A 21,744-nucleotide genomic window follows, 5' to 3' on the forward strand; every position below is an offset into this window, starting at 1 on the left:
AAAGAGGTGACTCATAAAACGATATAAAAAAGGCAAGAATATAACTTGACATATTAAAAAAGATCTAGCGTAACGTGAGCATAACTAAACTCAGTGTAATATCACATGTCACATGAATATTATTATTAAGGGTCACGAAAAGTATGGAAAAATTATATTCCCTAGTTTTTCTTTTCATCTTTTCTTTTTAGAATGTTATTGGGAAGAGACAGCATAGAGTGAAATTGTTTGAAAATGTTAGGGGAAATAAAACACAGCATGGTTTTAAAAGTTGATTTATGAGGAAAGCAATTAATTCATTAAAGAAGAACATGTACGAGACAAGAGATTTAAAAAGAAAGAAGAAGAACAAAAGGCTAAAAAGAAAAAGAAAAGAGATTTAAATGAATTGGTACCATGGATAGTGCTTGTTTTCTGCTTAATTTTGCTTCTGTTTTTCTATCTTTTTCCTTTCTTTACTTCATTTTCATAAAGCCTATAGGAATTGTAATGTTCAAATTAAAGCAGTTATTGGTTTTAGTTTTCATGAAAAAAGCCAAAATCTTTCTAAGTTTCATACAAGATTCAAGTCACTCTCAAAAGTTTCAAATGGAGGTCTTATTCCTTTTCGAGGGTGATTGATCTAATGAGAATTTTTTATGAATCAAATTTTGTCACGTAATCATAATGAAAATTCATTTTATTTGAAGTTAAGTAAATGGTAATTAATTAAGAAATGTCAGGCGTGTCTTCCGATCTTCTAATCACAAATGGTAGGCTTATCGAACTCAACAATAATATAGTACTCTAAACCATGATTGGCAAATTTGGCTAGAGGTTCAATTGAGCTTGAAATTATAATTGGATCGGATCAGACAATTAAAGCCGGTGTAAACAGGTTGGGTTGAGTCAGGAGACATTCTCAACTCAACCCATATTTTCAGGTTGGTTTGATTGTCAACCTCAATAACCCGAATTAAATTTTCAACCCAACCCATAGGTTGGGTTGGGTTAGGTTATCGAGTTGTATTTTTTTTTTCGTTTGTAAATGGAAATCATCAACCGTAAAGCGAATATGTTTAACTTTTATTAAATATATTTATTTATTAATATTTATATTTATTATATTAATTTGGGTTGGTTGGGTGGACCCGAATTTTTCAACCCTCTAACCTTAAAAAAATTCAAAATTTTAAACCCAACCCAACCCATACAATATGGGTTGAGTAGTTTGTCGAGTTATTCTTACACCCTAAAAGCCGCGCGACTGCTTAAATCCTTAAAGGAACAAAACAAAATTAAAGGAGTCAAAATTAATGAGTATCTTAATCTCACCCACCTGTTATTTGCGGACGATATCTTGCTCTTTGTCGAAGATTTTGGTTTTTGATAAGCTTTCAATAAAAGCTACAAATTTATTAGATAAGCTTTGTTTTTTTTTTTTTTTAATTTGGGAAAATGATTGTATATGATTGCATCTATGAAATATTTCTAATATTAGACTGAAGAGATTTAGGAAAGCCTGATGGATGGGGTAGACTGAAGAGATTTCTGTGGAGAAGAATTGAATCCATCGAAATAGAAAGAGCCACCCCAGTCTTACTATTTGCTATTCAGTTGGACAGCTTGAGGATTGTCGGAGATGATGGATTTGCGTTAGGTGCTTAAAGATGGGATAAATAAGAGATTGAAAAAGGCAAACGAAGAGATAGAGTCCTAGCCGGAGAATGAAGAGAAACGCCAAAGAAAACTTTGTCGGTTTCGAAAAAGAGAAGACAGAGAAGAGAGAAGATGGAGAAGCCATGGAGAAAGAGAAAATTTGAGAACAAGAGAAACCTAGAAAGAAACTTTTTTTTTCTTTTATTCACACGGATTGCTTAACTTTTTAGAAATATTTTTAATTATTTTGAAAATGAAAAATAGATCAATTTACCAAACACATTCGTTTCTTGAACTAAACTATGAACATATATAGGAAACCACCAAACGGCCCTTATGGCTGATTTTCATCGTACACAGTGAATTGGTAAATGAGCTTTAGTGGGCTCTAATTGGGCCGCTTTTCTTTGGGCCTCTATTAGTTTAAATCAGAGTTGGCCGTTATTTGATTGGGGGGTCTGGATGATCCGATTTTGTAAGGAAATGAATCTGCGTTGGAGTCCCAGATCTTAGGTGTTGATTAGCCTTAAATTTGTTTCAATTTGAAAACAACATACCAATGGTGTTTTTGTTTTTCTTTTGTAGAAAAATGACAAATATTTAAGAGTTTTAAAGTTGAGTTTTTTATCTTCTGGGCTGAGTTGTAGCACAATGACATTTTTGTAATTAAGTTTAATATTCTCGGTTTTATTTGAGAAAAGGAAGGAGGAGACCGCGTGAGAGGGGCAGACCCAACACACAGTGAGAGAGAAGCACCGGAAAAACAGAGAGAGAGAGAGCAGTTCGACGTTTTTCCGGCGTTCCAACGTGAAGAGAGAGTACCGGCGTCCGACGTTGGTGTGGGTTTGACGGTTTTGACCGGACGTTCACGCGACGGTGATTCTGACGAAGGCGGCGCGTTCTTCAGTGAGCGTTCCGGCGGATTTCGAACGGTTTCGGCGGCGTTCTTCCGGTTTCCTTTCGGCGTGTTCGGTGGCAGTCTTGACTGTGGTTTAGCGGTGGGTTTAGCCGCAGTTTCGGGCCGTCAGAGGAGGCGGTTTCCGGTGGGTTTTGGGTCTCGGTATCACTCAGTTTAATCAAATATTTTTTCTCTAAATCAAATCAATGAGATAAAAAGTATCTATAGACGTATTTATAACCTATAATTTATGCATTAGTAGTAGTAGTCTCGCAATTTCTGTCTCTCAGTTTCTAATCCAGATCTGGCGAACCACCGGCTTCATTTCATCTAGAAGAAAAAGAAGAAGGTAGAACCACCGGCTTCATTTCTTCTGGAAGAAAAGTAAGAAATTTTCAATTTTCGGTATTGATTTTTATGTTAGCTTGAATTTTTGTTTCTTTATTGTAAAGTTTTAATTTATAATTTTGAAATACCTAAATTCTATTTGTTATTAATCCTAAAACTTTTAAATTGAAATAAATCTCAATTCTTAACATTTCATTTGAAATTTCTAAATTGAATTTCCTATTAATCTGAAATTTGGGATTTCTGTATGCTTTGGAAATCGGCTAACAGAAATTTGGAATTTGAATTTGGGTTTGGGTTTGGGTTTTAATCGACTGCTAGCGGATCAGGCGGAGGAGAAGGAAAAGGAAACGTCGGTGTTAATAATAATTTGTTATCAAGTAAGATTTTAATGTGCTTTAACTTGAAATTTGAGTTTATGTTTGCAATTTGCCATTTCAACTTGAAATTTAGGGAAAATTTAACCTAAACCCTGTCGCCAGCTCCTCAAATTTGAGGGTTTTCTTGGTCATAGTTGGGTTTATAGTAGGGTTTTAATTATTATTATTTAAAAAAAAAAGGGGGAAATGGCTTAGCACTTGCTAAAATAGAATAGCACATGATAGTTCATACGTAATGGAGAACAAGTTGTGGAGTTCAGAAGCTAATATCAACTTACGACAGTAACATGAGTACTGTCCTAATGTTGTATGCTGTGATCATAATGTTTTATGCTACAACATAATGCTCTATGCTACAACATAATGTTGTATTATGTGATCCAACCACTACAACATAATGTTGTATGCTGTGCTCCAATAATGCTAACTAGTTTTAAATAAAGGTAGTACAAATCATTTAAAGACAAATTCAAAGTTAGCAATCATCTAATAATTTCAATGCGCAGTAGGATAGTTTATCTTTTGTTTGTAAAAAAAATGTTATCATTACCATTCCTTGATATTGCAGATTAATTTTTTATGATGTGTTTGATTGGATAGATAAATGGCGCAGGAACACAAGAACCATGTTTGAATTGGCCCATGGAGTGAGAGTCACGTGGAGGCATAAGTCACGTGGATTGAGGCATAAGACAGATGTTTATCACTTTAATAATGTAGAAGTCAATGACGTGAGGACTATTTTACTTATTTTTTAGGCTTGCCTGATGAGATGGCTGCAACGTTTGCTTCCTTAGTCCGTATGAAAAGTTTCATATTAGATCAGTCAATCTCTCTGGGTAATAAGATCATTGAAAATGTCGCTGATGCAAAAGAGATACATCATATAGTCAAGCAAATCTCGCAAAGCTCATTCCATCTATCCAACGTTAGGGATCGTATTGAATATTAGGGATCTTATTGAAAGCACTAAACCAGACATCCAGAATCCATAGAAAAGAGTAATATCCACAAAACCTAGAGACAATGCTATATAACCTTTGAGAGATGAGTAATTAGACCTACAATAAATAAAAGGCCTCGTATATTTTCTCTCTTGCCCCTCCTTTTATAACTATGCACTCTCTTGTCCTCTCTTCAAGCTTTTAATTATATTTCCTCTCATGCCTGTTCTTTTATAAGTATGTATAATTGGGTGTTTAAGAGCACCTTCCACAGTCGGGTTTAGGGTAAGGTGCTCTTAAACTCTCAATTATAGAAGAGGGGCAAGAGAGGAATTATACTTATTGAAAAAAAATACTTATAAAAGAAGGGGCAATAGAGGAAATATATTTAAAGCTAATAGGAGGGGCAAGAGTGGAAATATACTTAAACTGCTCAGAGGCTATTTATTTGTCGTAGGTCCAATTGCCCCATCTCTTAGGTTATTAATATTGTTTTAGGTTTCGTGGATATTGCTCTTTTCTATGAATTTTGGATGTTTTGCTCATTGCTCAGTATTCTGAATATTTTTTAGTCTATCTTACATTCTACTAAACCTCGATTCTTACAATTGCAACTTCTAGATGGGACGAGATTTGCGGACTATACCAAGTATCTCTTTTTGTATCAGCAACATTCTCAACAATCTCTTCCTTACAGATAGACGGGTCTAATATGAAACTTCATTGGAAAACCCTGCAACCATCTCAATAGCCATGTTTAGTTGAAGCAAGCCTTAAAAAATAACATAAAATAGTCCTCAGGTAATTAGCTTCTACACTATTCGAGTGTAAACAGCTGTCCTATGTCTTATGTCTTATTGCACGGGCCAATTCAAGTGCAGTGTTAGAAACACTAACAACATGGTTCTTGGTCCTGTGCCATTTATCTGCCTAAACAAACACACTATAAAAAAAATAATTTGCAACATTAAAGAATAACATTTTTTACAAACAAAAGATAAATTATATTATTATTGTGCATCGACATTGTTAGTTGAATGCTACAATTGATTCTTGTTACCTTTATTTTAAACCTATTATTATGTCGTAGTTGTTGGATCACAACATCAGGGCAGTTCAAATTAATATTTAGAAAACCTTTATTAGTTGCTTTCTGAGCTACCACAACTTCTCCATTATGTATGAACTATGTGTAGGTGCTACGTGCCATTCTATTTTAGAGAGCCATTTTCCTTTTTTTTTTTCTTAAAACAATAATAATTAAGAAAAACAGAACACTATGATAAACCAAGAAAGCTAACTATCACGAAGAAAACCCTATAGCTGGAAAAAGTTACAACATCAAAGAAATAGATTATTATGGGGTTTGAGGGGGAAAAAATAACTCGCCGATTTGGGGAGCCAATAAAAGACGCGAAGAAGAAGAGAGAAATCCAACGGGTGAGGAGGAAATGAGGAGCTGGCAGCGTACGTAGGGTTTAGGGTTAAACATGAATTTGAAATGTTTTTCCTAAATTTCAAGTCGAAATTCATTTGTTATTTTTAAAACTAATTAAAATGAAAAAGGAAGAGATGGTGGCGTACGTAGGGTTAAATGTGAATTTGAAATGTTTTCTCTAAATTTCAAGTTGAAATTGCAAAACATAAGCTCAAATTTCAAATTAAAGCTGAAAGAAGGGGCAAGAGAGTAAAATATACTTAAGCTTATCCGGGTTAAAGATGTAGGTTTTGTGGATATTACTGTTTTCTATGGATTTTGGAGATTTTGCTCATGGTTTAGTGTTTTGAATATTTTTTTTAGTCAATCTTATTTTAATTTGACTTCATGTCTCCTTGCTCATTATTTAGTGTTTTTTTAGGAACCATGATTATCTTTTAACTTTTATGACAGTGAATTGATGAAACCGAACCAACCCAATCATTTGTTATGGGTTGGTTTGATTTTTTGTTACGGGTTGGTTTGATTTGAATTTTATAATTTATTAAGGTTTGTTACGAGTTGGTATGATTTGAGTTCATTTTGTGATTTATCTATGATTATGTGTTGAGAGAATATGAGTGACGAGTAAGTCTAGTTGAGGAGTTATGGAGTGGTCGGTAAGCCATTGAATTGGCCACGTGCATGTAGGCAATCAATTTAGTTGGCTAGTAGGCATTGAGTTAGTTTGACTATCTTATTGATATGGTGTATTCAGTTGATATGCACCAAAGGGGAAAGAGGTGTATGGAGTAGGTCTACATTCTAAGGAGCTGAAGTGGGTAGTGGGCTGAGTAAGTGATACGATGGAAGAAGTGGACGCATAGTCTACTTGTGAACCTTAATCTGAGATATGCTTGGATGCATGACTTATTCAGATTTCGTGATTATAATGATCTGTTTATCTATGGAGTTATTTTGAACGCATAGTTCATTTAACTTCTGAACACCTGGTCATTGGACAATCACAATTTAAATTGTAGAGGCGTGTCTTACATGAATCTGTTAAATCTAGATGGACGCATGGAATACATTGTTATGTATGAACTTCTAAATTTGATATAAGGTGTCCAATAGCACTTAAATGTCTTGTTATGGAATGTTTCCTTTGCTTTGCATAGAATGCAGAAGTTCTTAGTTACAAATCGTCAGTCACGGAGCCTTTTGACTCCGTCTTTTCCTCTCTTAGGTAGCAGAATTTCAGGCGTTTACTGAGCGAAGTTGTCGGCCACTTAGTTATTTTGAATCTCAGGTGCTGATGCATAGGAGATAAACTATACATTTGAGTTCGGATTTGGGCATGCTGTAATGATTTCAAATTGAGACAGCTTAAATTCATATATTCATCGAACTTAAGTTAAGTTCGAAACTGAATGTTTTATATTCAAATACTGAAAAATGGTAGTTTCCACATGTAGTTGAGAAAACTCGATTTTATAACAAAATGAACGAGTTTGATTGCTGTATTTTCTTCAGCAGATTTTAGATTGAAGTTTGTTTGAGTTCTTACTATGTGACAGCGTGTTGCAGTTTCCAATGAATGGTTTTATAAAGATCTTCTGCAAATTAATGTATTTTCTTAACACGATGGTTTTGGACGTGGGTTTACTGTTTGGGTTAGAATAGTGACTGATCTCAAAATGGATTGAGTTTGCTCTTTAAATGGAGCGGATGTCAATTTCTCTATTCTCGCTGATTTTTAAAGTTGTTTTATGAGCGAAGCAATTAATTCATTAAAGAAGAACATGTACAAGACAAGATATTTAAAAAGAAGAAGAACAAAAGGCTAAGAGAGATTTAAATGAATTGGTACCATGAATGGTGCTTGTTTCTGCTTAATTTTGCTTCTGTTTTTCTATCTTTTTCTTTTCTTTCCTTCATTTTCATGAAGTGTATAGGCATTGCAATGTTCAAATTAAAGTAGTTATTGGTTTTAGTTTTCATGGAAAAGCCAAAATCCTTTTAATTTTCATGAAAAATTCAAGTTTGAAATGGAGGTCTTATTCCTTTTTAGTGATAATTGATCTAATGCCAATATTGTTGGTGAATCAAATTTTGTAATGAAAGTTAATTTTATTTGAGGTTAAATAAGTGGTAAATTAAGAAATGTCAGGCTTATCGAAGTCAACGATAATTAAGTAATCATGATAAAGGAATTGAAATAGAGTCCTTTATTATGTGATATCAACACTCTTTCACTAGATCCATAACGATTCTCAAAATCTGCTAGATCTCAGTGTGAACAAAAGGAGAAGCGGATCTGAAAGGGTTCGGAGGATCTATATATTCCCACTTAACGGTTGGACTTCTTTGATCCACAATGAATATGGATATAAACAAGTTTGAAGGTTCGACTGAAAGGAGAGGCATTTATCTAAGAAAATCAGAGGTAAAGAAGATGATTAACAAATTTGGTTAGAGGTCTAATTGGCTTGATATTATAATTGGATCGAGTCGAGCAATGAAAAACGGTGGTTCTAAAGTTCGAACCTATTCAAGTTCATAAAAAAAAAATTGAAAGACATTGAAGCTCCTTTTATGACTGATATTCTCGAGCTCTCAAATGACATAACTTTAGAAGATTAGAAAACTTTCCAAACTGTTTATTTTAGTGGTTGATCTAACATAATCAACAAGAGAAGAGGTGTAAAACTGATCGATAAGTCTAAAATCAATAATTTAATTGAAGAGCAACATTTAATTGAAGTCCATCAAATCATTTTATGTAAAGATGGACAATATAATAATAATTAGCTAGTTTATCAAATAGAAATTTAAGAGTCCTGATATTATCGAATTTCTTAGTTCCTTTTAAGATGAGTGAGCAATTGTAAAAATGAGTTAGGCTATTGAACTATTTAGATTAAACCAATAAAGAGACTTTTACATGAAAAACTTTCTATATTATAAATTTCATTAATGTCCCAAATTTGAAGTATTTTCATTAACATCTTTTACTTCGACCAAAACAAAAACGGTAATATTGACTTATTTTCGATTTTTATTTTTATTAAATGGTATTTATGAATTTCCATTTTAAGAACCCAATGTTTTTCATAATTATATTCCTTAATTTTAGGAACCTTTGTTTGTATTTGTCACATGGTCATTTAATTCATAATCTTTTTTTTATTTAATGCATAGTTTTTCTTTTAAATCTTTTCTTACTTCTTCCTTTAATTTGTTTCGTTTAGTTAGTTTCATCCATTTTCATTTCATATCTTTTCGACACAAATTATTTCATTTTTATTTTGAATTATATTTTCATATGCACTTCGTTTTTATATTATATCATGTATACGATATATATATAAGATGGTTTCAAATAAATGTGGTGTTTATATATCACATGGATTCAAAACAAACATAAAAGCTAGATTATTAAAGTAATACATATCCTATTAAAATGTATACTCCACTTACTTTACCCCACATATATATATATATATATATATATAATACACACATGTATGTATGTATATTTAATTATTTTTCAAATATATAATAATAATGTGACATGATATATTATGACATAATTTAAATTATTTGAAATAAATTCAAGCATATTTAAAAACAAAAACAAAAATTATATACAAATAAACACACATATTATCATAATGCAATGATATATATATCAATAAATTTTGTACATATACCATTGTATTCTAAAAGCATATGTAATACTGCACAAAGCATACAAACCTTGAAATTTACATTTGTCATTATATACTAAATATATGATTACATATATGAATATTGGTTTTGTGGACTTTAGTTTAATTGGTGAAAGTTTAACTAGTAAGAAGAAAAAAAAGAAAGAAATAATATCCTAAACTTTTACATCTTTAAGATATAATTATCTATAAATATCTAGAGTTATATTTGATATAATTTTTATGTTTCTAAAAGTAGAAAAAATTGTCAAAGTATTTAACAAAACTACTAAAATATAAAATTTACAGCACTTGATTTTTAGATATTTTGTTTTCAAAAATTTTCTTTTTTTAATTATTACAAAATAATTTTACCTATTTTAAAGTTAATTGCCATTTAAGAATACGGTTGGTAATGGAAAATTATAAAATTTAATAACCAATGGAATTGTTGTGCTTACATGGAAATTATAATTAAATTGCTTTTATAAAAATTGAACTTTGAAAGACTTATTTCCATTCATATTTCAAATACTTATAGGAGAGAGAAGTATTTTAGAGATTTGATATTACATTTAGATATAAAAGTAAAATTCTATAGTCTATGCTTTTATGATGAAAATATTTTCCATTGATTTGAAAATTAGGAGGTGGGCCTTAGAATTTGGGCTCCTTAATAGCTTTAATGAAAAGTCTCCATTTCTGGAAAACCCAAGATTTTTCCTTCTCCATATTTTACCTTCGCATCGACCGGCGCCATTATTATAGAGATCTCAAAGTCGATCTCGGAGGTCGGAATCCATGGCCGATCACCACCACCACCACCACCAGAGGCCTCACCGTCTCTCAATTCCGTCGCGTGCGGGTGATTTCTCCACTGCCGGCGCCGCCTCCTCTTCTCGACCATCTTTCCCTCTCTTTCCTTATTCGTCTTCAACCCCAACTCCCACTCCTTCAAAGACCCGCCTTTATCCCAAATCCTCCAATAAAAGCTCAATCTCATTCCTGTTTTTGCTTCTATTTTCTCTCCGTTCACTCTATTCTCTCCTCCCATTCCTCCGTTCTTCTCCTTCTTTCTCTCTCTTCCCCTTTTCTTTCTTGGTTTCTCTCTTGTCCTTTCTTCTTACTCTCTTTTTCTCTCTTTTTACCAATTCTTCTTCTTCCTCCAACTTCCAATTCCATAATTCGAAGCAGAACCGAGGCGTTTTCTTCTTGTCTTCGATGTCGCAGCAGCAGCTTAAGACTATGGTTGTTAAGTCAGTTCTACTTGCCATTGTTTTTCTTCTTCGATTTCAAGCGTTGTTGTACTGTGGAACAGCTGCAATGATTCTTGCTGAAATGACTGGGAATGTGGCTGCTCGATTCTTGGTTGAGGGGCGGAATCAGATGACTATGGGTGATCGGACTCGAAGTCGGTCCTCTGAGGTTCGCGGGTTCTTGTCTTTGTTTTTTGGCTTGTTTCTGTTGTCTATTAGTTGGGACCGAATTGATTGCTTCCCTTTCGCTACTTCTTTCATTGATAAATACGGATTTTCTGTGCTTCCAAGAGAGAATTGTATGAGAATTTGGCCAATGTTGCTTCCTTTTCTTTCTGGGTTTTTGGGTTGTTATGAGCGGATTTCAATGAATTGGGGGAGTGTTAAGCAATTGGGTCAGAAACGAGTTAGATTAGTTTCACTGTTCTTCACGACTATTATCCTTTTTGTTCCTGCTGTAATCAGTATGCTCTTGTTTGAAGCGGAGGGGAAGAGTGTTTCCTTGGGAAGTCTTGCATGGCCTCTCGCAAACACTGTAGTTTTTGGGGTGCTTTTGAATGAAAATTATAGTGATGACAAACTAGTCAGTTCGAAAGATTTTAGGAGTGAATTTCTGGTCACTTTTGTTTGTACTGTTATTCTAGAGTTGCTTTATTTTCCTGAGCTCTCTCTATGGGGATTGTTATTCTGTGGATTACTACTCTATGTGGCTGTAAGAGAGTTAGACCCTGTTTTCCTGAACTACCATGAGCTTGGGGTTGAGTCATCGGATTCAATTGTCACAATGGTTATGAGACCTGTTCGTCACATTCTGACCGAGCGGAAGTCTCGAAAGATTGCACTTTTCCTCTTGATAAACACTGGTTATATGGTTGTTGAATTTGTTGCTGGTTTTATGAGCAACAGTCTTGGGCTGATATCAGATGCATGCCATATGTTGTTTGATTGTGCTGCTTTGGCGATTGGGTTGTATGCTTCTTATATTTCTCGTTTGCCTGCGAACAATCAATTCAACTACGGGCGGGGGAGATTTGAGATTCTTTCAGGATATGCTAATGCTGTATTCCTCGTTTTGGTCGGGGCACTCATTGTATTGGAGTCGCTTGAGCGAATTTTGGACCCACAGGAGATATCTACTAGCAGTTTGTTAACAGTTTCTATTGGAGGGCTGGTTGTTAATGTGGTTGGTTTGATCTTCTTTCACGAAGAGCATCATCATGCCCATGGTGGATCGGGATCATGCTCACATTCGCATTCCCATTCACATTCTCAGAGGAATTCCCACTCGTGCGCAGGCTCTCATCATCATGACAAACACGAGCATGATAGCTGTAGGAAGCATGAGAATGCTATCTCTGTTACCAAGGAATGTCATGAAAGTTCAGTTTCTGTTCATACTGGCCATCATGAACACAGGCAGGTCGATGTTTGCAGTGAGAATCACCTTAGTTACCACTGTGACGATCATCATCATCTTGAACACACTGACCATCATGACCACAAGCATGATCATAGCCACGTTCATCACCACAAGCACTCTCACGATCACGATCATGACCATCATCATGACTGCAAGCATGAGCACCATGACCATGTTCATCGACATGACCAACACGGTCATCTTTCTCAACCCAAATCTGATGTGCCCAAAATGGTTTCTCATAGTGTTTCAGAAAGTTCACATAGCCACCCTTCAAAACAGCCTGTTGAGGGGACAGTACGAAAGAAGCACCATCATCACCACATTGACCACAACATGGAAGGGATATTTTTACACGTCTTGGCTGACACCATGGGAAGTGTTGGCGTTGTTATATCGACCCTTTTGATCAAATACAAGGGATGGCTTGTAGCCGATCCAGCCTGTTCCATATTTATTTCTATAATGATCATTTCTTCAGTTATTCCATTACTTAGAAACTCTGCAGAAATCTTACTTCAAAGAGTTCCTAGAGCACATGAGCAGGATTTGAAAGAGGCTGTGAGTGATATTATGGAAATACATGGAGTCCAAGGCATACAGAACCTGCACGTCTGGAGTTTCACCAACACTGACGTCGTGGGAACTCTCCGTCTTCATGTTTCAACGGAAACTGACAAGCCTTCTATAAAGGCAAAGGTTGAACACATTTTACATGATGCTGGAATCAAAGACTTGACATTGCAGCTGGAGCATAATCGGGAACTATCTTGATGAGCTTCTTCTTAACAATGATTTCGTCCACTTGTGCAATTATTGGATGATCAGATTGATGCGGTATTTCATAATCCCCAATGCAAGCTGATAGGCTCCTTTAAACCAATGTGTCGGGAATTAAGTAGATTATATCCATATTCATTCCTCTTCTAGCTCTGCAAATGCAATGTGAAGAGTCTGAATTGGTTCTTGTCAAAGGATAAGGAATTATAGTTCATGTTAGGCTGAAATCAAGTTACATCTTTTAGATCTTTCCGTTGTTGCATCACAGAGAGTGATGGTTCTCTGTTGAATCCTTGTTATACATATTCTTATAGTGACTCAAATAGTAGATTAGTGTCGATGTAATTGATCATTTTTTGCAGGATGTAAAGAATGAATTCGAAATAGTAATCATTATCTTTCAGGTTTATGTGTTATGCGTAATGTAATTCAGTGTTCTTGTGCGTTTGACATCAAGTTTAGAGTAGTTAAAAATGTTGCAATGATTCGAATTTTTTTTTTTTTTACTTTCTAAATATATTACTAAAAGTAATTGAAATATTACATATACATAATTTCAATTGATCGACATCCTGACAAAAGCTACAGAGATCTTTAACTTCATTCATTGGCAAACAAAAGGATGCTTGATCAACAGCCAACTTGGTCTTCTTTTATAAGGACTTCTAATCAAACACTTCTTAATAAAGTCTCTTCCTTCCCTTGATATGTTCTTAGGAATTTCCGGTATCTTCTCATTGTTACAATCCATCAGATATCGATGTGCATCTCCAAAGCTCCATGCAGATTTTCCCGTAAACATCTCCAACACGACGCATCCAAGTGCCCAAATATCAGCAGGCCACCCCAAATAACCTTCTCTAGCCAACTCCGGCGATGCATACGGTCCCGAACCACTAATTTCCTCCTCACATATTACTTCAGCAGTGAGCTTCCTAGCCAATCCAAAGCTAGCTAACTTGGCCATACCGTGAGACAACAAAATATTTCTTGATTTTATGTCACCATGAATGTATCGACCATTGCAATGCATGTAATAAAGTCCATGTACGATATCTCTTGTATACTTACGAACTTCATGTTCTTGCAACCCATTAGGTCCAAATTTACGAATGTGATCACGCAAGCTCGACCCCGAACAATACTCGAAAAAGACATTATAAACTTTTTCTCCGGATTTCGATATTGTAATTTCATCTCCATAACAATCCACTAGATTCACGAATGGTCCGAGATTGGATAGCACTTCCTTCTCATGATGTAATGACGAAGAGGACTCCGTTAAAGAAGATTTGACAAGAAATTCTTCAGGGAGATTTGAAGTTGAGTTGTTGATGGGAGCTCTGTTCTTCTTGGCCAAGAAAATTAGGGTAGATTCTGTTTTACGAAAGAGATGAACACCACTCCAAATTGAGCCATGGAACTCTTCGATTGTGAAATCTTCACCAAATTTTTCATAATTATGTTTGATGGTGTCATTCCAATTGTTCGTTGGTGCCGATTTCTTTGCAATCTTCAAAATTCTTCTCTTTGTTTTCAAGAATTCGTGCAAGTTGACACAGAATTGCACTCGTGAAACAACACAGGATTTCGTCATAGTTTAAATCTGCCAAAAATTAGAGAACCGAACCAATTAACGATAACAATCTTATTATTATTATTATGATTATTATTATTATTATTATTGTTCTGTTAATGCTCCATTTATGGAGGAAGAAACAGAGCATCATATGAACAGTAAATAAATTAAGAAGGTGATGAATGATTTGAATTATAGCATACCTGGTGGAGAAACTTGTAGAGGAAATCCAACAATTTCAAGAAGATGGAAAAGTTCATACAATCTGTTTTCTTTAAAAATTCCGAAGAATTGGTTTACATATAAATATCCGATTCCTAATCACTTTCCTTATTTGATTTTATAATGTTATTTGTAATGTTGTTTTGGAAAAAAAAAAATCGTATTTCTTAGTGTTTTTACAATCCCCACTGTTTTCCTTTAATATCTCTACTCTAATTTTTTCCTTTTCTGAATCTTTTTTCCATCTTTCGTGCCCTATCTATTAACTAATTTTAGGATTAACTTTGATATTAAAATTATTAAGTTTAAGTTACTTTCCAATCAAATTTATTTATAAATTTAATACAATTTCAAAATCTATTGATTTCTTAATGAATATTTTTAATAATTTCGTCGTTTAATTTTTTTTAATCACAAAATTTTTCATTGTCTGTTTGTTTTGTATATTAGTAGTAAAAATAACAATTTTTTATGTTAAGTTTATTTAATACTCATATTTTAAAAAAGAAAATGATTAGATGTTAAAGTATTGATATAGTATGATTTATTAGATTAAGTTTTTAATGATTTAATGTGATATCAAAATGAGGTCATGTATTTCCATAAATATTAATGTGGTTAGAAACTCTATCAGTTTTTATAGGTATTTTTAGTGAATTTTTCCCTTTTTTGATATGTATTCTGTCTTTGTTTAAATAAATGTATCCTATTGGTAGTTTTTCTGTTTTTTTCCTTTTATGAATTAAAGGCCGTTGAATAATTGATTTTTGGATTAAGTTTGAATTCATATTAATATTACAATACCTTGGAATTATAATACAAAAAAAAAAAAGTTTAAATTATACAATTGTGGTTGTTTGGTTTTTTTTTTTATTTATTTATTTATAATTTTCCTTAAAAGAAAAATCTATTATAAATTCACGTTTTTCGAAAAAATTAATAAATTGTAAGGATATGAAATGGTATATATCAGACATTTTAATAAATTTTTAAGTTAATCAAAACCAACGTAGCTCAACAATTAAAAAATATTTTTTAATAAATATTTCGAAAGTATAAATTAAAGAAAAATGCTTAGTTTATAAATCTTAACTGAACCTTTTTATTTCATTTTTCTTTTGTGAATGTTTATATTTAATTTTTTTGGTTCTGTAAATTATATCAACATAGATAGATAGATTTGTGCAAAATTGTAAAGTTGTGCTTTTGGTATTAAGGTGATGAAGGATGTCTTGACATTTTCATCAATGATTTCACATTTTTATGGGTTATGATATTTGGCATAGTAATAAAGTGATGAAAGAGTATCCTTCCTTATGAAAGAAAATAAAAACAATAAAGCATTACTAACATGAATGGATTATAAATTATAAACCTTTTAATTAACTTGTTTAGAAAGTATAACATGTTTATTTATTAATTTCAACTATCCTTTATTATATATGAAACTTTATCAATTATTAATTGACATTTGTGTAAAATTGAGAATAAATGATTTCACAATCTTTTACATTTTCGTTCACATTTGAATTGCAATTTAGTAGTACTTTTATGTTTTTAAATTTGAGTTTATAAATACTGTCTTCTAATTCTAAAATTTGTGTATTTAGTTATATAAAATTTTGAAAACTAAAAAATTGAAATTAATATTTACAAATCTAGCAAAAATATCTCTTAAGAATGGAGGTTGGGAAATACTAAATTTTGACTAAAATTTTTTGCTTATTAGAAACAAATTTGGAGAGTTTTGTTATTTACAAATATTTACATTTTTTAATAAAGAATAGTTTTAAAGCTTTTGAAATTTAGGTAGAAAATGAATTAAAAAAAATGCAAATTAGTAAACTATAAGATACGGAAAAGAAAAGAAAAGAAAAAGATTGTTATATTGTGATTCGTATCACTTACTTTACCGACGCCACCGTTGCTCCAATTTCCGATCTGTTTCTCTTTAAACTAAATTTTGAACAAATAAATATTGAAGAAAAGAAAGTTTTGGGATTTGCGAACTCATTCATTTCACTTTGCTTCATCCTTAATTTTCAATTTCTTTCTCTCTTTTTTCTCAATTTTGAGTCAATCTCAATTTGCAGTCAAATGCAGAGCTTCAATCACTCAGTTTAAACCTACCGATTTGAAAAACAGGATCTAGGGTTTTTTTTTTTTTTTTTTTCTTCCAGCATGGAGAGCTCGGAGAAAGTAGTTGCCGTTATCATGGTTGGCGGCCCAACTAAAGGTACGAACACAATTTCGCTTCTCCGATTCTCATTCTGGTGATATAAAAAAGTCATCTTTTTATTTTGTTTTCCTGCAGGTACTAGATTTCGCCCTCTTTCATTCAATACTCCGAAGCCTCTCTTCCCTTTGGCTGGCCAACCGATGGTTCATCATCCTATCTCTGCATGCAAACGGGTTAGATTTCTGACTTGATTGAAATAATTTTGGTGTTTGCTTTCAGATGAATCTTTTTTTTTTTTTTTTTAGTCTGGATGAGTACTTATGAATTGTGGGGTGTTTGTAGATACCCAATTTAGCTCAAATTTTTCTAATTGGATTTTATGAGGAGAGGGAATTCGCTCTCTACGTTTCTTCTTTGTCCAATGAGTTGAGACTGCCTGTGAGGTGACTGTAGATAATCCAATGTACTTAATTTTAGTTGTGGCTTGTAATTATATTGTTCTGAACTAGTTGGGATTCTTTGATTGTGTTGGCTTTTAGGTACTTGAAGGAGGATAAACCACACGGCTCAGCTGGGGGTATCTATTACTTCAGAGACATTATATTGGAAGACAGCCCAGTTTGTAACCTTTCCTCTTTCTGTAATTCATGTTGTGTTACAAGAAATGAACCTTGTTATATATAACTTCTTGATTAAGTTGTAAGTTTCGTCTGAAGTGTTCAATTTCGTGTTGATTTAGTTCTTGTAATTTTGGGGGCATTTGAAGGAAGGAGTGAAATGGTGAGCTTCAAGGAGTTGTGAAGTCTGGGGATTCACAAACTCCTCGGCCCACATGTAAGTAGTTATTAAGGTATAACATGGATGTATCTTAGTAGTAGGACCCACAAACTCCTTGGACCAAGCAAGGAGTGGACTCCACAACTCCATCCTCAACCCCTACTCCCCAACTCCTTGGGCTAAACACCTCGAGTTTCTAGGTCTGAACCTTCGATTTCGTGTCTAATAGGTTATTTGATTTTCTCCACTATTTCATTTAACACATAATGTAATCGGCATGTGAAAAACTTGCTGAACTAACTGAGATAAAATACGTTATATACAGATAAAAAAATCTAGGGGTTGATTCGACTTTTTTTTTTTTTTTAATTATTATTATTATTTTTTTTAGTATAGAAACTAATAGATGTTGGGATATAAAACTTTAGGAACTTATTCGACATTTTCTAAAGTACAGGAGTGAAATAGACGCTTTGACAGTTCAAGTATACAAACTTATAATTAACCTAAGTTCTCTTCTCACATATTGTTTACGTATATTTTGCAGTCGTACATCTTTCTACTAAATTGTGATGTTTGCTGCAATTTTCCACTTCCTGACATGCTTGGTTAGTTTCATTATTTGTAATCTTTATTTAGGAACCAATTTGTTCATCCTTGCTGTTAACTGAAGCATTTATCATAAAGTAAGTGGTGTTCTTTTCTTACTTTACAGAGGCACATAAAAGATATGGTGGGATGGGAACTATATTAGTAAACAAGGTTGGTGTATGATTTATGGCTTTCAAAAGAAAAGGTTACGAAGCCAAAAAGAATGACATTTTGTCATTACATTCATTTTACTGCAGTTTATGTTGGATATATGCTCTTATTTGGTTTCCTATACAGGTTTCTGCTGAATCGGCTAATCAGTTTGGTGCACTGGTCGCTGATCCAGTCACAAATGAGCTGTTGCATTATACAGAGAAACCTGAGACTTTTGTATGACGTGGTGCTTTTTTCTACTTGAGTTTATCAGTTGTCCAAGTTCTTTCAATAACTATGTTTTCAATGATTGATATTTCATTAATTGCAGGTGAGTGATTTAATAAATTGTGGTGTATATGCATTTACATCCGAAATTTTCGATTACATCCAAGATGTCTCAATTCATCGGGAAGGCAGAGGTTGTAGTGTAAATTGATGCCATATTTGAATTTTATTTTAACCGTTTGCAATCATGTTCAAAATTGACAGCAATTGCTGTTTTTAAGGCATAGATTTTATGTATACTTTAGTTTTTTCCAATATTGTTTTCAATTCTGAATATAGCTTATGAATTATTTTTATTTATTGCAGCTAATCTACGACGTGTCTCCAGCTTTGAAGCTCTACAATCTGCAACAAGGTTAGATACACACCACATTCTCTGCTCTTTTAATTTGAAAATCTCTTTATGTCCTACAAATTTTATACCAAAAGTGCATATTGTTGTATGTTTAAGATATATATTTTGTAAATTTGGTTATCGCTCATAAGAACATGTTTAAGAGCAGGAATTCTGTTTAGATTTCAGTACATGATCCAAACTTTGTAGGTTTATTTTAAAAATAAAATCATACTTCTCTTGCTCGGTTAATTTAACTTCTAACCCTTTTCCCTTCCATTCTATCTCTACCAAAAGGAACCTTCCGACTGATTTTGTGAGATTAGATCAAGATATTTTGACTCCTCTCGCTGGAAAGAAACGCTTATATACGTATGAAACCATGGAATTTTGGGAACAGATCAAGACTCCAGGGTAAAGCAAATAATTCAGCATTCGCCTACCCTCCTGGCCCTTCTTTTCTGTTGTGATTATTTTCTAATGAATCTGTATTATGGTTGCAGGATGTCTTTGAAGTGTTCAGCCCTTTATCTTGCTCAGTTTCAATTAACCTCTCCCCATCTTTTGGCTAGTGGGAATGGTACCAAGAGTGCGACTATTGTGGGTGATGTCTACATTCATCCATCAGCAAAAGTACATCCCACTGCAAAGGTAATTTTTTCTTCTTCTTTACAATCAGTAACTTTACCGTTATTCACCTAAGCATGCAATCATATTAGTATTATGTATTATTAGAGTAGCTGGAAAATTTAAATGACCATAATTGTAACTAATTTATTGGCAATATTGTTGCATTTATAATTAAATAGATTGTATAAAGTATGATTTTTCTTATCTCACATTCTTTCATGAACTTTATACCAAACTCCTACTCTTCTATTAAAAGGTTATTTAACATGGCTGGCAGAATGTGACACGTGGCTATCACTTTTTAACTATTAGATATAAGACAGGGTATAGACTGTCACTTTTACACTACTAGATGTATGATGCATGAGAGAGAAGTTAAAACCTTGATTTTTTTTCTTACTTTTTAATTAATTTTATTACAAATATATTTTTAATGTATGATGTAGCTAAGTTGGGAGAGAAATCAAACTTGATTAATATCTCGACAATTTCTAATTAATTAATAGAAGGCCAGCTTATACACTGAGCCAAAGTAAAAATTGAAATAAAACAAAACACCTAAACAGTTCAAAAGAGTATTTCCCACAAATAATTAACTAATAACTACATTGTTTTTAATTGTAGTTTTTGGTCTTCTTATACACAACGCTGATTAGTGATTACTCTAAAATGTTCTTCTGAACAGATTGGTCCCAATGTCTCTATTTCTGCTAATGTTCGTGTGGCTCCTGGTGTGAGGCTTATAAGTTGCATCATCTTGGATGATGTTGAAATTATGGTACTGAAGCACTTTAGCTATCATGGAGAACAATAAGATATTCCTTTTACATTAAACTTACAAAATAATGCCATTCTCTTTGACAGGATAATGCTGTTGTTATAAATTCTATTATTGGATGGAAATCATCAGTGGGGAAATGGTCTCGTGTCCAGGCAAGTGCAGTCAACTTAGAATTGTCATGTTCTCATATTTTCAGCTTACTTTGTGTCCTTTAGATGGTTAATCTAAATATCAGTAGTGCGAGTGCCTTTAAGCTACCGGACTCCTACTTCATGTCTTCGTTTATTTGTTTTACAAATCTTGATTTGCACCTACCAACCTCTACGATCTAATTGGAGAATCTTTTTTGAAAATCTTAACAAGTTCATTTCTACAAAAAACTAGATCGATTGTTGGCCAAACCAAACATTTATACAACTATTGGTCTTAGTTAGAAAACAACCAAACAGCTCTTTAGGACCTGCCAAAGTTCCTGCCATTAGCTTTAGAGTGCTTTCTATTCTCTTTTAAATACCCCTTGTTTGAGTTCTAAGGAAAGAAAACAAAAACAAATTTAGTTAGCATTTAAAACACCAAGACTGAGTTTATGCAATTGAACTGGTTCAGGCAAATGGTGACTACAAGGATAAGCTTGGAATTACAATTCTCGGTATGTGTCCTCTACCTGTTTCATTTCTATTATTCTTCTGTTTTTTCTTACAGAGTGCTCGGTTTATCGACTAAAAAAGATATTGGTACCCGACTGAAGCACGCTTGCGTGCGGGGACATTCAAATGCTTAGAACCAATACGGAGATTTTGGTGTGTTTTGTAGGAGAAGCTGTGATTGTTGAAGACGAAGTTGTGGTGACCAACAGCATAGTGCTCCCAAACAAGACTCTGAACCTTAGCGTCCTTGAAGAAATAATTTTATAACATTTTCCTTTTACACCATTCATTCCCCTTTCTCTGTACTAAAATTTAAAACAATTTTGCCATTCCATGCGGCTGACTTCAGGCTACTTGATTAAAACCTGCAGAGTGTCAATCCCCCAAATATAAAATCTTTTTCTTTTAAGTCATTACTTGATATTCAAGTCAAATGGTTCATGGGCTATTTTGCATATTTCTTGTTTGTATTGTTATTATTCCTAGTTCTAGGATTAGTTGGGGGGTAAACAACTCACTTCAATGATAAATATTATTAAAACTTGTCGAGTCACTTAATTTTTCAATATTTTTCTACTTCTTACATTTTTCAAGTAACTTCATTTTTATCTTCTATTTTTTTTCTATTTTTCACATTTATCAAGAAACTCTAACTTCTCCAAAACATAAACTTAATAATTCTTAATAAAGGTTTAAACATAAACTTATTAACTCTTAATAAAGGTTTAAAGTAGGTAAATATTGAGATATTAATTTTATGGAAATTTTG

At 33.2% G+C, this 21,744-nt stretch overlaps 3 protein-coding genes and 1 long non-coding RNA gene across 5 annotated transcripts; 3 read left to right on the forward strand and 1 right to left on the reverse strand.

Annotated features, from left to right (window-relative positions):
- Positions 1 to 1,507: 1,507 nt before the first annotated feature.
- Positions 1,508 to 7,251, forward strand: LOC107990626 (uncharacterized). Of its 2 annotated transcripts, none has more exons than XR_001762336.2 (2): positions 1,508 to 3,264; positions 3,865 to 7,251. It is a non-coding gene; the product is annotated as an uncharacterized LOC107990626 (long non-coding RNA). The 2 variants fall into 2 exon arrangements; XR_007820362.1 differs by having other exon boundaries at positions 3,878 to 7,251.
- Positions 7,252 to 9,960: 2,709 nt separating this feature from the next.
- Positions 9,961 to 13,203, forward strand: LOC103487050 (uncharacterized). The gene has a single exon (XM_008445242.3). It carries the CDS (start codon positions 10,140 to 10,142, stop codon positions 12,786 to 12,788), a length of 2,649 nt encoding a protein of 882 aa, XP_008443464.2. The 5' UTR covers positions 9,961 to 10,139; the 3' UTR covers positions 12,789 to 13,203.
- A 73-nt stretch (positions 13,204 to 13,276) lies between these two features.
- LOC103487049 (mitogen-activated protein kinase kinase kinase 20-like) lies at positions 13,277 to 14,693 on the reverse strand. Its single transcript, XM_008445240.2, has 2 exons — positions 14,577 to 14,693; positions 13,277 to 14,400 (listed from the first exon to the last, which is right to left on the reverse strand). Exon 2 carries the CDS (start codon positions 14,389 to 14,391, stop codon positions 13,399 to 13,401), a length of 993 nt encoding a protein of 330 aa, XP_008443462.2. The 5' UTR covers positions 14,392 to 14,400; positions 14,577 to 14,693; the 3' UTR covers positions 13,277 to 13,398.
- Positions 14,694 to 16,434: 1,741 nt separating this feature from the next.
- Positions 16,435 to 21,388, forward strand: LOC103487048 (uncharacterized). The gene is made up of 15 exons (XM_008445239.3): positions 16,435 to 16,831; positions 16,910 to 17,007; positions 17,117 to 17,217; positions 17,314 to 17,392; positions 18,099 to 18,159; positions 18,267 to 18,313; positions 18,440 to 18,532; positions 18,627 to 18,717; positions 18,890 to 18,938; positions 19,215 to 19,331; positions 19,421 to 19,568; positions 20,233 to 20,325; positions 20,412 to 20,480; positions 20,935 to 20,977; positions 21,142 to 21,388. Exons 1-15 carry the CDS (start codon positions 16,777 to 16,779, stop codon positions 21,240 to 21,242), a joined length of 1,245 nt encoding a protein of 414 aa, XP_008443461.1. The 5' UTR covers positions 16,435 to 16,776; the 3' UTR covers positions 21,243 to 21,388.
- Positions 21,389 to 21,744: the final 356 nt, after the last annotated feature.

The sequence above is a fragment of the Cucumis melo genome, chromosome 4 (assembly GCF_025177605.1).
Source record: "Cucumis melo cultivar AY chromosome 4, USDA_Cmelo_AY_1.0, whole genome shotgun sequence".
Taxonomy (NCBI): Eukaryota; Viridiplantae; Streptophyta; class Magnoliopsida; order Cucurbitales; family Cucurbitaceae; genus Cucumis; species Cucumis melo.

Excerpts from the sequence above, each read along its gene's own strand:
- LOC103487050 (XM_008445242.3), top strand. The coding sequence starts at position 10,140 with ATGGCCGATCACCACCACCACCACCACCAGAGGCCTCACCGTCTCTCA.
- LOC103487049 (XM_008445240.2), bottom strand. The coding sequence starts at position 14,391 with ATGACGAAATCCTGTGTTGTTTCACGAGTGCAATTCTGTGTCAACTTG.
- LOC103487048 (XM_008445239.3), top strand. The coding sequence starts at position 16,777 with ATGGAGAGCTCGGAGAAAGTAGTTGCCGTTATCATGGTTGGCGGCCCA. Across the intron at positions 18,939-19,214 it reads GCTCTACAATCTGCAACAAG|GAACCTTCCGACTGATTTTG; the intron begins GTTAGATACACA and ends CTCTACCAAAAG. Across the intron at positions 20,326-20,411 it reads TGGATGATGTTGAAATTATG|GATAATGCTGTTGTTATAAA; the intron begins GTACTGAAGCAC and ends TCTCTTTGACAG.